The sequence below is a fragment of the Aplidium turbinatum genome, chromosome 3 (genome assembly GCF_918807975.1).
Source record: "Aplidium turbinatum chromosome 3, kaAplTurb1.1, whole genome shotgun sequence".
NCBI classification, from domain to species: Eukaryota; Metazoa; Chordata; class Ascidiacea; order Aplousobranchia; family Polyclinidae; genus Aplidium; species Aplidium turbinatum.
Window position 1 is genome coordinate 667,529 of NC_137474.1, and position 14,233 is coordinate 681,761.

Sequence of the window (14,233 nt, forward strand, 5' to 3'; positions counted from 1 at the left end):
TTCCTTTTTTCTTACATTTTTTTTCGCTACACATTTTGCAAAAATGAAGATAAAATTTAGGGCTGCCAGTTCTGCGGTTTCTCCACAAAATTAGGCTTTTTTAGAGTTTTGAAAAGATTTCAGCAGTTTGGGCTCGAAATTAAAAAAAACACCTAGGAACCCAGATGAAATTAGAATTTTGAAACCGAACAAAGACCGTAGCTGTCATCATCATTAAGTTCCTTCCTCTCGTCGAGGGTTGGAGGCAATGAGGCGCCAAATTTCTTTGTTGTGAGATTTTTATACTGCAGTTTTGTAATTAAGTCCTGACCAGTCTTCAATATCATTAGTCCAAATTCTTGGTAGTATGCCCCTATTTCGTTTGCCGTTCATTTTTCCTTCGAATAACTGTCTTTGAATTGAATTATTGCGAATCATGTGGCCACAATACTGCACTTTTGTTGATCTAATTGTTTGTAGAATTTCCATGTTGGTTTGTATTCTGGATAGTACATCTTCGTTTGTGATTTTATCCTTCCATGAAATTTTAAGCATTCTTCTATAAATTCACATTTCAAATGCCTCAAGTCGTTTAACCATTTGTGATGACAGTGTCCATGTTTCTGCATTGTAAAGTAACGTAGTCCATATACAGCATTTCATAATTCGTTTTCGAATGTTGATGTTAATTTTGCGTGTTGTTAATGTCTTTTTCATTTTTACAAAGTTGTTTCTTGCTATTTCTACTCGTCTCAGTATTTCTGTATCGCATCTGGCATTTTCAGTTATTGTGTGTCCCAGATCAGTATTAACTTGTTCGACTAGCATTTCGTCAATAGTAATATTTAGCTGTAATGCTTCTGTATTCTGTAACATGCATTGCTAATGCTAGGCTATATAATCGTTGAACATATATTACTTGAGCTTGCTTTCTTATTGCTGAGGCAATGTGGAGTTAATGAAAGCAAAGTATGACAAGTGATGTCGTGAAGATGTGTCAATTATTTTGAAAGAGAACAAGGTGTCAATTATTGTTAAAAAGTGACTGAAGGAAGAAGCGACGTATGAAAGTTTCAAATTTTTATGCGAGGATAAAAACAATATATCGCCTACTGTACACAGGGCTTGTCTTATACGAATGGTATAAGGCAACTTTGAAAACAAAAAGTGGAACTTTAAAGAATTAGCACGACAACTTAATTGAGACGGAGTTAAGAGCCACATCAACAAGTCGTTTGGCTCTGCATCTTTTTCGGAATTTAAAATTGAAAAAGATTTTGATATTTTGTAACAATGCGAGGATTAGAGAAAAGTTGCTTGTTAAGCATCTAATTAATTTAAGCATTTCCGCTGCAATCAAAAATACATTTAGCTTGTGTCATTAATAATTTACAACTTCAAACAACTGTATTTAACAAATGATAGACAATGTTTGAGTAATAAAGATATAATATTATTGTGAAATAAATAAATATTTAGGAAAAACAAGTTTTACGCAATGTGTCCGCCATTTGCGTCGATAACAAGTCGGAGACGCTTCGAAAAGGACCCGCAAAAGTCATGAATAACTCTTTGAAGTATTTAGGTCCATTCTTTTTTCAGATTAGCCTTCAGTGCTTCAAAACTTTGGTGGTGCTTAGTCAAAACCTTGATTGCTCTCCAGATAAGACCAGCTGCCAAAGTCTAGGGGGTTCAGGTCTGGGGATAAAGGAGGCCATTCTTCCTTGGAAATGAAGAACGGCACATTGGCTGAAAGCCAGTTTTGCGTTCAATTAGCTCCATGTGAAGGGGCAGAATCTTGTTGGAATGACCAATTACGTTCTTTGAAGTGTTTCTTTGCCCAAGAGCATGAACCGTCAAGAATATCGTTTCGGTGATTTTCTTGGTTCAATTTCACTCCTTGGTCCACAAAAATCAATGGTCTCCTTCCTGATTCGTTCGTTGACTGCGGCCCACACCATCACCGATGCCGCCCTTTGTCTTTGGGTGACTACCCGGGGTTCCACGTCACTATCTCTTGATCAAACACGATCATTCTGACTGTTAAAATGATGCTGGACATCAAATTTCTTATCGCTGAACACAAGGTTTGGCAGCAGCGTGCCTCCTCCGTCAATACGGGAGAGCAGAATTCTGGCTCTGAAGAGACGTTTCTCAATGGTATTGGCATTTAGCAACTGTTTCTACATGTGTTTGAATGGGCTCATCTTCAAATCCTTCTTGAGAACTGTGAACATGGTTCCATAGGCCACGTTCGCCTCCTTTGCCAGTTTTTGAATTGGATCTCTTGGGATTTCGTTGCACCTTTTCTCTGGTTACTTTTATCAATTTTGAAGCTCTAGCGCTTCGAGGGCTACTTTGGCCAGGTTGATTTTTGACATTTCCAGTTTCTTTGTGCCTTTTGAGAATTCTCCAGACCAACATTCTGTTAATTTTTAAGTCTTTGCAAAAATCACTCCTTGACTTGCCGATTTGAAGAGCTCTACAATAGCTATTCATTTATTCTAATTTTCATTCATGGCCTATAAAATTTAGGCCTAAATAATATAAAATCGAGAAATATTCAATTTATTACCATTGTAACGCTAAATATTGATGTAAATTACAGTTGTTTGAAGTTGTAACGTTAATTATTGATGACCCTGTATAAACAAAAAGAGAAGCCAGTTATCTGCTTTATGTGTAGTTTTTTCTCTGTTCTGAACATTGCAAATAAGAATCAGGACTTTAATTGCTTACCATAAATTGCAGAATAGTAGGCAAATATTTATTTTTTATGTTGCGAAGAGTTGTGTAATTCGTGCCACGAACGAGGGCACGAAAAAGATTGATTTTGTTCGCTGTGTGTAATGTTTAAAAAATGTTCAATGCTTATGTAATAGGGTGGGTCGAAAGTTGGACTTTTTCTCCGATTTCATTGCTGCAAACTTTTGTGCTTGCGAATAGTCATAAAAATACATTTCTGAAAGTTTGAGCTTGATCGGACATCGTCTTCATTTGCAAAAATCGCGATTTATAAAGATACCTCGTCGTCGTCGTCTGAGCTTCTGGGGCCGAGGGTCTATCCTTTTACCACCCCAGATTCACGATGTTCCCGGACTACACTGGAAGGCTGCTAGAGAGCAGCCAGTCTTTAGTTTCATCATCCATGACGCGCAGACCTTCCACTCCGTTAGGTGGTTTGAAGATGGTACAGTCATTGATGATGTGGTCTGCGGTCTGTTCCTCGGCACCACATTCACAGGAGGAGGAAGAAGCCATTCCCCATTGGTGCATGGTTGAGCGGAAAAGCCCGACGCCCGTACGGAGACGGTTGAGGCGCACCCATGCCTGTCTCTGTAGTGTCAGGCCGAAGGGGCGTGTGTCGGCGTTGGGGATGAATGAATGGAGTCTGGTGGTGCTTGACTTCCATTCAGAATTCCATTTATGGTCCGCCCAAGTAGCCGCAGAGATGTCTTGTTCATCAGCTTCGTTGATCAGAAGCCGAGCGGCTGGCACGAATGGGTGTCTTGATTTCAGTCGGCGGGGGTGCCCGTTTGGGAAGGCAGAGATCTTGTGGTGGAGAAGATGGTTAGGCTCCAGTGCCCGTCGACCGAGGGACAGAGTGGCTTCTTCGCGACGAAGCTCAGCAGGTTGGATGCCAGCGAGAATGGGGAGATTGTCCAATGGTGTGGGACGCAGGCATCCGGTCACTGTGCGCAGGGCGCTGTTTATGGCAGTGTCGATGTTGTGGCAGTGAGCACTGCGGCACCAGACAGGTGCACAGTACTCTGCTGAAGAGTAGACAAGGGCTAAGGCTGCTATTCGCAAAGTGTCAGCCCTCGCCCCCCAGCTAGAGCCTGCCAGGCGCTTCAGTAATGCAGCGCGGGATGTCAGTTTCTTGCGCAGTGACACCAAATGGTGGCGGTATGTGAGCGATCTGTCTAGTGTCACCCCAAGATACCTTGGCTCGGGGCAGAAGGACAGAGGTTTTCCGTTGTTGTGGACACAATCGGGAAGCTGATCGTGAGCTACATGTCCACATAAAGATACCTGAAGCGATTTTTTCGAGGCTTGAAACTCACTGCATTGTTTTTAATAGGAGGTTGTTTACACGAGATTTGAAAACGTCATAACTTGCTTAATTCTTACTGTAAAAAGATGATTTATGCGTCAACAGATTCAATATAATTAGGAGAATCCAATTCATTATGTACTGACTCCGAAAATGATGACGTCATTAAACAGTAATTTGCAAATAGTTGATAATCCTACATGCTTCATCTCTAAGTTATTTGATAGTTAATGAATTGATGTCCAACTTTCGACCCATCCTAATATTATGTAAACCACGGAGCATTGCTGTCATTTGTTAGTAAAAACTTTAACTGAATGGTGCAGTTGATATTTTTCTCTTCCAATCAGGGCTTTGGAGCCAGAGCAAGGAGCCAAAGCCCCAGAGCCGTGCATTTTCAACGGAGCTAGAGCTGGAGCTATACGAAAAATTCAAGTAGAGCTGGAGCCAGTTGTTTGAAAAATAGCTCCGGCTCCGATGTATTTCATAAGATGCTAGTACTATTGGCTGAATTCACATAATTTAACAGCAACCCTTCACAAAATTAAGAAATTGTTTGCGTAATCAGACGTCGAATTAACGAATACGTTTTAAAACGTAGTTCTGCATGACATTTTGATGAAAGTACCTTAAATTTCATACAGTTGTGCCATTTTTTTGCAACAGTTGACTGCAAGCAATTTTAAGCTTTAGAAATTAAATTGATATGTCGTCATTATTTTAATGAAAGCACTTTTCGGAGCAGGAGCTGGAGCTAATTTATGATAAAAGAGAGCTCCGGAGCTGGAACAACTTAACATTTACACCCGCTCCAAAGCCCTGGTTCCAATCAGTAGCTTTTTCTTTCAAAACTTTTCTTTTCACGACAGGGGCTAGGGAAAACAGAAGTTTTAGTATAAAAATCCCGCGTTGTGATTTATAGTTTGCGTTCGGAGTCGAATTGGAGTTTGGAGTCAACATCCACAAAATATTTGGAGCAGGAGAAGAGTTAGAATCACAAACTTCGGAGTCAAAGTGGAGCAGGAGTCAAAATCTGACCCCGTACACCTCTGGTACAGACATTAAATGATGAAAGATAAACCGATCTTTGGAAAGTTAGTGAGCGAAATAACCCCCTTACCACTATCCGCCCAGTTGAGTATTTGGGTAGGGTCATTCACCTCTCCATCGTTGGAACTGCACCCGCTGTTGGCATACATGGAGCACTCCACTCCCTGCATGATTCCGTCCTCGTTGAAGCCTACACAACAAACTGGCATCAATTGGAGGGTTCGATGGAAGCATCCAGCAAGGTGGAAGGTTTGTACAACAGTGAGCAAAAACTAAACTACTTTTGCCGAGAAGACAAGACAGTCCGTAGCTGGATAACTTTAGATTCCGCACTGCCATTAAAGCGATGGAATAACTACTGGTGATAAAACCGCAAACATAGTGACCGGGTCTGCTTGAGGGGTTTGTTCTCAGACGTTGAATTAATGTAAAAATGACGGATCTTGCTGTTTGGGTTACTGCTCTACTTGTTTGAGATAAAACATTTTATAACCTACTCCCCCTTGTTGCCCGCTTACCAAGTTTGTATGTGGCCCGGTATGGGGTCCTCGTCCCCAACATGGTCATGCACGTCTTCAGGTCGGCATGGAAACGGACAGGACGATTGGTGACGTAAGCAGCAAGCGCGGCCACACATGACGTCATCTGAGATCCGGAAGACTTGCCCCCGTAGGCCCCTCCGAGCCGCTTGGTGCTGACTTCGATCCTGAACACAATTTTGTTGGCGTCACAATCCTCAGGTGGCGATTCAACGAGAGCCACACACAAGTGACGTCTACCGCGCTGGTGAAGCTCAAGTAGTTTACATCTGAAGAAGTCAGCTGGCTATGACGAAACGTCAACACAGAGTTATTGCGTGACTACCAAACGAGACATATTGTCAGTCACAGTATAGCATTATGACGTCACTTGTTGCAGGGAACGTTGAAAGCGTAGGAGACGGCGTTTTGGACCCCGATCTGCGTCTGTGTGGAGGATTCCAGATTAAAACCGCTCTCCTCCGTGCACTCGGCTCTACAAAGATGTGTCTCCATGTAGAAGTGGTACTGCTGGCCCAAGTCAATCTCACCAGTCACCTGGAAGAAGATGTTGGTCTTGTTGCACAACATTAAACTTGGAACTGTTCAAAACTTCAAATCACCCGCTCCCTGTAACTTTTCAAAGACAATTCACAGCTATGGATTTTATTATCGGCCAGCTGCTCGTCAAGTTTGATGTCGGAAAGAGCGATATCGACGCTCCGATTCCATTGTTGACGTCATAAAACCTCAGCATAGATTTCACAGACACATCGTCGCACTGGTCGCCTTCTTACCACGTGCTTGGACGAGTTGATCGCTTCGTCAGGGTTTCCAACTTCGAAATCCGGTATATGCAAGTCGTAGAACGATTGCTGCTCGATAGCGTCGCTAGTGGTTATGATAGGCTTCTTTGCGTCCTTGTACGTCACAGTGATAGCAGCGGCTATGCGCGATGCTTGGGTTGGGGATTCTGAACACAAGGAGGGGCTGTTGAGGGGATTGTTAGAAACCTGAACACCCGGTGGCAGTAAGACCGCGCAGAGTGCGGGCTTATGACACAACAGATACTACCATGTATGACTGGACGGAGGAGGTTGTGGTCGAGAGGAGAGCTGATTGATGACGTCAGTCTTACCTGCAATCACAATGGCGACCACTTGTCCGGCGTAGGTGACGTAATCGGGGGCGATGATGGGCTGGGTGGGGTCATCGTCCCCCAGGCAAGCATTCTTCACCCCGGATGGGAAGTTGTCTCCTGGAACGCAAAACTCAACGATCATCATGCGGCCAGGTACCTGCAAACCCGACCACAACGTCACATCCTCCTTGCCAACCTGGCAACAACGTCATATCCTCCTTGCAAACCTGGCAACAGCGTCATATCCTCCAGGACAGGCAGTGAGGTTTGCTATGAACAAATTTTAGTTCGAACCTTATGCAGGAAGTTTTAAGAAAACTAGGATAAAATTATTAAAAATATAAGATTGGCTTAAATTCTGCCCCGATTGTTGCTCATCGGTCGGTGGAGGGATCGCGGTGGCTTGAGGTGATACGAGAAAATTTTATAACAAAATCTCAAATTTCATGACTAGTGGTAAACATAGCAGTGCTTGAAAGTAAGTGAACATTTCCTAAACATACAACCATCTACTTGTTATGACGTCAACAAATCCCTCCATTGTCCGGGCGACTGACGTATCGATGACGTCAATGTAAGCGTTGCACAGCTTCGCCATTACCACGTCACAATGTAATTCGTCACTGGTCCTGGGGCGGTCGCTCATGTAGTAGGCCTCTCCCGCGGCCTGAAGCAGAGGGGTCAGTGAAAATGAGCTACTTGCCGCATGGGAAACATATCACTGGTCAACACAACTTTTCTTGCATGGAGTTTTTCAATGGATTTAGGGTAACTTTGGGGTGCTGAATCCGAATCTGACCTCAGATTTATCCTGTTACGTCAGGTTTGTGAGATATGATAACAGCAAATTGTTACTTTTGTCAAAAGTGGAAGATTAGACGTTGCGTTTATTGCACATACACATTGTGCTATATCCAGAAATCCAGGCCATGTGGTGCATAAGTAGCTGAAATACACCCACCAACTATAAATTTGATACCAATTTGTTTTCTAAGCAACATTATTAACAAGGCAGTAATAACAAGCTAAAGGGAGACTAAAAGTATAACTGACCCCCACCCCCGTCAATGTTTTGCATGAAACCACAAAGATTTAAACAGGCCTGGTGGCAATGCTTGTTCAGTAACCTTATTTAAGCTGTTTTGGCCTGTCTAACACTAACCTTTCGTTATAGCACTGCATATGTTGGTGGTAAACGCAACGCCAAACCTTCCACTTTTGACAAAAGTAGCAATTTGCTGTATCATATCTCACAAACCTGACGCGACAGGATAAATCTAAGGTCAGATTCGGATTCAGCACCCCAAAGTTACCCTAAATCAGTTCTCAAAGCCCATGCAAGAAAAAAAAAATGTTTTTTTGTTGACCAGTGATTCATCGTTTTTGAGAAATTTTATGAATTCCACAGATCCTAACTTCTTAAACTGCAGCTAACACCTTCAGTTCCAGGTGATAACGCCGTGAGAGTAACCCGTTGTGCGGATAGCTCTGCAAGAATAATTGGACTACAATGATTCGTCGACCAAAGCAGCCAGTTCAAAATTTTCGTTAAGATTTATAACAACTCAGGTACAGACCAAGATTTTCATGACATCATCTCAAGAACCCACCTGAAGTTGACCCGACAGTTTTGGGATGTGCTGGGACACGGGGTAGGTGCTGGGATCAGGGGTGAAGGTTTGCTTGCCACTGGATACGGGCCGAACCAATTCGCTCCCCCCACTCGCAACACCAGGTCTGAGCTGGCTGACGTCACAAAGGGAAAGATAAAACTGAAGAAACAAAATAGTTTGACGACTTACCAGTGTTGAAGGTAGTTGAGATGCAAACATAGGCGCCGACTCCAGGGGGGCGGCGCCCCCCTGTGAATTTAGCTCGGGGTGGCTGCCCCCCTGCAAATTATTTTAAAAAAAATCCTAAAGCAAATGTTTCTAATTTCAAATTTGCGTTAGTTTGACCTTCATTGCGGATCGATCTCAATTCAAAGATCTACTTGTTGCAACAAGAGCGCTGCTCCTAAGATAACAAAAGAAACGAAGTACGGTAGCTGATAAACGCCAGCATGGTGCCGTTGAAGCATAATAACAACATCATCATCATCATAATCCATCGTCGGTTTGTTCCCCACTAGTGGGGGTGGCCGATTGTTTCCGCGCAGCAATTGTTTTTATCCCTTTTCTCCATTTCACCCTGTCCCTTGCATCTTCTTCCTTCAGTCCGACTTTTTTAAATTCATCCTTCACTTGTTGTTTCCACGTTCTTCTTGGACGACCGCGTTTCCTCTTTCCATCCACCTTTAGATCTAGTGCCTTTCTAAGAAAACTTCCTTCCTCCCTCCTTATCACATGTCCATACCATCTTACTCCATTTGCCCTTGCCAGTTGGTCTATGGTCTCTCTCATCTCTAGCATATCCAACAATTCTTCAGTCCTTTTTTCCCTTCTCGTTTTCACCCCACACATTGCTCTCGCCATTGACCTTTCCGTTCTTCTCAGGATTGCCAGTTCACTCTCTCTCAATATGCATGTCTCGCTACCATATAGCATTGCAGGCCGCACACAGCTCCGATATACTTTCCCTTTCATCCTTAGTGAAAATTTTCTGCCATACAACATTTTCCCACATTCCCTGAACTTTGCCCAGCCCAATCTTGCCCTTGTTGTCACCGCTGCTTCACATCCACCACTTCCATTTATCCGATCACCCAGATAACAGAAGTCTGTCACTGTTTCGATACCATAGCAGAACTCATCATGATTGCCTTCCACTTAACAATGATTGAAAAACGTTTTTCTTGATTTCTTCCGCTTTGTTTTTTCTTGGGAGTGTCAATAACGAGGTGCAGTTTGCTCAGTTTAGTATCTACGCGTATTAAGAGCTAAAGTTCAAAGTGACCAGCATATAATTCGAAGTAGCCTACAGGCCTCGAAATTCGTTTTTGTTGACGGCGGACAAACGTGTCCGGTCTGAGCAGCTATCTCGGCAGACAAATTAAGTCTCACGGCAGACAAACCAGTTTTTAGCGTCGATCGTCATGCTTAATCACTTTATCTTGATAATAATTCTTCCCCATTTCAGAACTATAACTACGGTTTTAGAAGGCTTTTTAAAAATTTAGTAAAGTCACTCTGAAAGGCTTTCATCATACCAACGACTTGCGCTTGAAGAGTCAAAGCGCCGTGTAGCTGGTCAATACGTCACATAACTGATTAACTTCCACCGAACGAGGTCGTGTGGCTTATTGCGTCACAATGCTCTGGGCAGGAGTCGGAAAATTTCTACACTAACGCTACTATTTTCTGCTGTGCAAAGTTTCACATGTTTTTTTCTTTAAGTTTATTTTTGCGTGTCATGTGAGCGAAAGTGAATTTTCCTTGGGTCTTTTCTTTCTTACTGTAATACCCAAACTTAACAAATTTTGTTGCATCTTGCTGTAATAGCCTACTCGTATAATCTAATTTAGTAACCAACCTTGCCGTATCATTATTACTCGGAGATCAAAGCCGGACATTGTGACGTAAAACTTGAACTAAATTGCGCGTGATTAGTGTAGATTGTAGAAATACCTGTACTCCTATCGATTCTTAGCGAAGAATTCACCTTTGTTACGCTGATTCAATGCCATCGATCGTTGAAGCAATGTAAAAATGGAAAGTTTTCCTCCTTGAATGGAAGCTAAGGGATACAGTATTCACATTTTCTAGATGCGCGCTAGAATGCGCTGGAAATTATATCATATTATCGCAACAATTGTTTATGCTATGCAATGACGATTTGCATCGCTAGTTCCTGTGTTATTTCTCGGCGGACAAATATGACCGATCTAGATGGTACTTCCCGCGGACATCGCATGCTGTGACGGCGGACATGTCCGATGTCTGCCGTGAATTTCGATGCCTGAGACTACATTATAAAGCTTGGCGATATACAATGGCATATTGACGCAAAAAACATCAATGCTGACAAACAAACAGCAGCATTTTGAATGTAAGCAATCAGTCGGCTAGAAAGTTTGCCCCCCCAGCGATTTTCAAAACCCGGCGCCTATGGATGCAAACATGCTGTGACTTGTAAATGAAATAGTTTCAATGTAAAAATATTTGTTATCAAAGCAGTCAAGGGAATTTACTTTGTAAAGCAATCCTGCCGCAAGGTGGCGCCGGTAGGTATCGTCACAATGAACTTTGACCTCTCCAGAGAGAACTTGAAGGGCTCCTAAACACAAACAAACATTCATGGATGACGCAACCTCAATGTTTGCTCGAGACAGGGGTGGGCAGCACCCGCCACAGAGACCTTGTTGAATGAGTGCAGTGTCAAGGGTGGATTTTTACATCAATATTTGTCCAGAAAACTTAAATTAATGTTTAAAAAAACATTTTGGCGTTGAAGGAATTTGCGGCTAATTATCATCATCTACAAAACCACACCAACAAGAAACCATCAAATAAAACACGCAACAATCTGTAAAGAGAACCAAGGGACGACTGAGTTGAAAATGAATGGTCCCCAACAGCATTCCCCCTTCAATGACGTAACAATTCACGGCCGCCTTTCAACGTGTTTATTTAAAAGGTTGTAAAAACGATTGTCACGCATCAATGCATCCAAATATCTGACCAACCGGAAAGCGACCTCCAACATAAACGATTCCATCAATTCAAATTAATCAATTCCAGGTAAGAGCGCACGGCGTCGACCAGGTGGAAAGCCGTGGGGAACGAGTAAGGTACGAAACTTTTAAAACTTTTTAAACTCGAGTGTCACCGCGCGACTCACCTTTCAAGGTTTCGTTGGAGTTGATCGGCTTTCCGGCCAAATAATCTTCGGTTTTATAAGCGCGGGAAAATAATGGAGCGATCCCCCCAAACACAATGATGGTTTTGACGAATTCCTCCTTGGCAGGGGAGATAGTCGCGTGGAAGGCGGCATTGACGTAAGCAAGGGAATTCTGCCAAACAATGAAGCTTCAGGTGCGGAGAGTGAACTTCGAATCGTGAGAATTTTTACTTGATGAAGAGGTTCCAACCAAAAAGTTCGAAGCATAAAGCGGTTGTCATGCGAATGTGACTATGATGTAACAAATGGGTGAACGAAATGGATGACGAATCAATTCAGTGGCTACTCGACACCTGCCCAAACATCTAGAGTTCTAGACCGAGTCGCCGCCACTGTCCAAGGGTGGTAAAAGGCAAAGCCCCTCGACCCCTGGAATGGCAAAGGTTCAAACGAAGATGTAAAATGTTCGGCGTTGGCACGATGTCGTCACAATACCAAAACAATGGTGGAAGGACAACGAGCTACGAGCGTACCTGCGATCTGGGCATGACCTTGAAAGACTTCATCTTCATTTGCGTTGCGTCTTTCATCTTGGGAATGGACACAGATACCAGGATCTAATCAACAATGAGAGAATTCAACAATCGATGTAATGGGACAAACGCGAACTTGATTGACATTGGATTGAACAACCTGTCGAACGGGCACACGTCACAATGCACCTTTGTCTTCATGTCCAGATTGAGTATTCCTCCAACTCCGAAAATCTGGTGGACGCTGTAAGCGCCAGTGGCGATGTCGTACACGTTGATCTTTGCCATGGAAGCTTCCAGAAGGAGACAGACATCAGATGGGAACTCATTGTGGGAGTGCTTCAGCATCACATTACCGGCCCAGGAAGCAGCCTGGAACAAGAAAGGAAACGTTCCCCTTGGTCAAGTTGTTCCTTCAACCAATGAACACTCTGTTGCAATATACCAGGAGGCTGGGTTTTTTTTTTTCGCTGAGACTTTTCGGTCATTTGTCCGAATTGACTTGAAAAAATTCGGTCAATTTTATTTATTTCGATCATTTTTAGTCATATATAGTGAATTGACTATATATTTTTTCGGACATTTTGACCGAATTGACTATATTTTTTTCGGACATTTTGCTAAAAAATCGGTCAATGACCGATAAATGAGCGAAAAAAAAAACCAGCCAGGAGGAGACAATAGTTAATTTTCTTATTCTCACACAACAACTTTTTATTGCAATAAATTGAGTTTCGGTTTCAGCTGTTAAGGCGCGTCCACATGACTTAAGAACACACTTTCAGCCCGAGCTACAAGGTCCGTCCACACGATGACTGTTTTCTTGCTTAAGCAAGCTCAACTTTTGTTTGTTTAACTAAGATAATCGCGCTTAGTGTCGCTTACTGAAACTTAAGCGAGAGTACGCAAGAGAAATACGCTCTAGTGCGTACAACTAAGCTGAACCGCTCGCTTAAGCGAGTTCTCTTGCTTGAAAATATTTTAGCGCCAAAACTTCACGTCTGTTCTCAGTAGATATTGGATGCAATCAGCATTCTCTGACCACACCTGTTTTTAACTTCTACTTCACTCAAGGTGTCTGAATGCTTCCATGTCTGAATGCTTCCATTCCAAATTGGGAGCTGGTATACAAGTCTATTGGACAAAAATGCCATGACGTCATAGATTGAAATTGACCAAAAATACGGAGTGAAGTGTGTGAATGGCGCCTTCACAGCTTCATCTTTGCCATTTTCTAGCCCTAAACCCTGAAGAAAAGGGTTTAGGGTGAGAAAATAGTAAAGCAATGGTGGAGCACTTGGAGCAGTGAAGGCATAAAACAGCTTTCGCATGGAATACTATTTCATATACCGTACTTCACCCTATATTTCTTGGTTGATTCCAATCTAGTTTGCAAGTGTAGACGAAACGAGCTTAAAAACCAGCTTAAGAATTTGTAAGCAAGAACACTTTCTCGTGTAGGCGCACCTTTAGCAGCATGATCATTGCTTACTTAAGGTTGGCTGTGGTAGTAGCGAATTGCACTAGCTTTCGGAACACAGTTCTCTAGTCATGTGCTATAACGAATATTGTTGGAGTCAGTGTGGTTGACTAACAAGGTTTGAATCTTTTCCATTTACACCTCACACATTCCATGAACCAAGCGCCTACACTGGCGCTACTTAAAGAACAAGTAGTTTGCACACAAGGATAAGTTTTGTTGAATCGGCGTTAACAGAACAAGATTAACTGTCTGCTGGTACCTTTCTAAGAAGGTGGTTGGAATTAAAATAAATTTTTATCTGACATAGATGTCGAAATCGGTAGCAAACAGTGATTGTTAAAGACAAAGCAACCCCTTCATAGTTTCATAGTTTGCCAACAGCCCAACAATACTCAAAGGAAGTTCAACAAACTCACGTTTCGGACAGGACGGCTTGCCACCTTCTTCAGATGAGACGCAATCACTGCAAAGCTCAGCGAATCTGCGGAGTTGTCGGCGAGAAAAGCGATGATTCGACTCAGTGTCACCGACGCTCCAACCTCAACCGCGTCATCATTGTTTGTTATGGTGAGAAATTCATCCACAGAACTAACATCGATGTAGAATTGGACGATTTCATTTGACTCAAACACACCTAAGTGGCACAGAACTATTACTATGTATGTAACATAAGACAATCATAAGCGCCGACTTTTA

At 42.7% G+C, this 14,233-nt stretch overlaps 1 protein-coding gene across 1 annotated transcript in view; it reads right to left on the reverse strand.

The window, feature by feature from the left end:
* The window catches only part of LOC145766095 (uncharacterized), a 32,195-nt gene that overhangs the window by 6,209 nt on the left and 11,753 nt on the right, over positions 1-14,233 (reverse strand). The window contains exons 5-16 of the mRNA XM_082577753.1: positions 13,954-14,171; positions 12,244-12,426; positions 12,055-12,138; positions 11,522-11,693; positions 10,872-10,957; positions 8,353-8,514; positions 7,256-7,409; positions 6,740-6,859; positions 6,399-6,574; positions 5,993-6,159; positions 5,602-5,789; positions 5,154-5,273 (exon numbers count right to left, since the gene is read on the reverse strand). Coding sequence (XP_082433879.1) covers positions 5,154-5,273; positions 5,602-5,789; positions 5,993-6,159; positions 6,399-6,574; positions 6,740-6,859; positions 7,256-7,409; positions 8,353-8,514; positions 10,872-10,957; positions 11,522-11,693; positions 12,055-12,138; positions 12,244-12,426; positions 13,954-14,171 — 1,830 coding nt within the window. The remainder of the gene's footprint in view (positions 1-5,153; positions 5,274-5,601; positions 5,790-5,992; positions 6,160-6,398; positions 6,575-6,739; positions 6,860-7,255; positions 7,410-8,352; positions 8,515-10,871; positions 10,958-11,521; positions 11,694-12,054; positions 12,139-12,243; positions 12,427-13,953; positions 14,172-14,233) is intronic.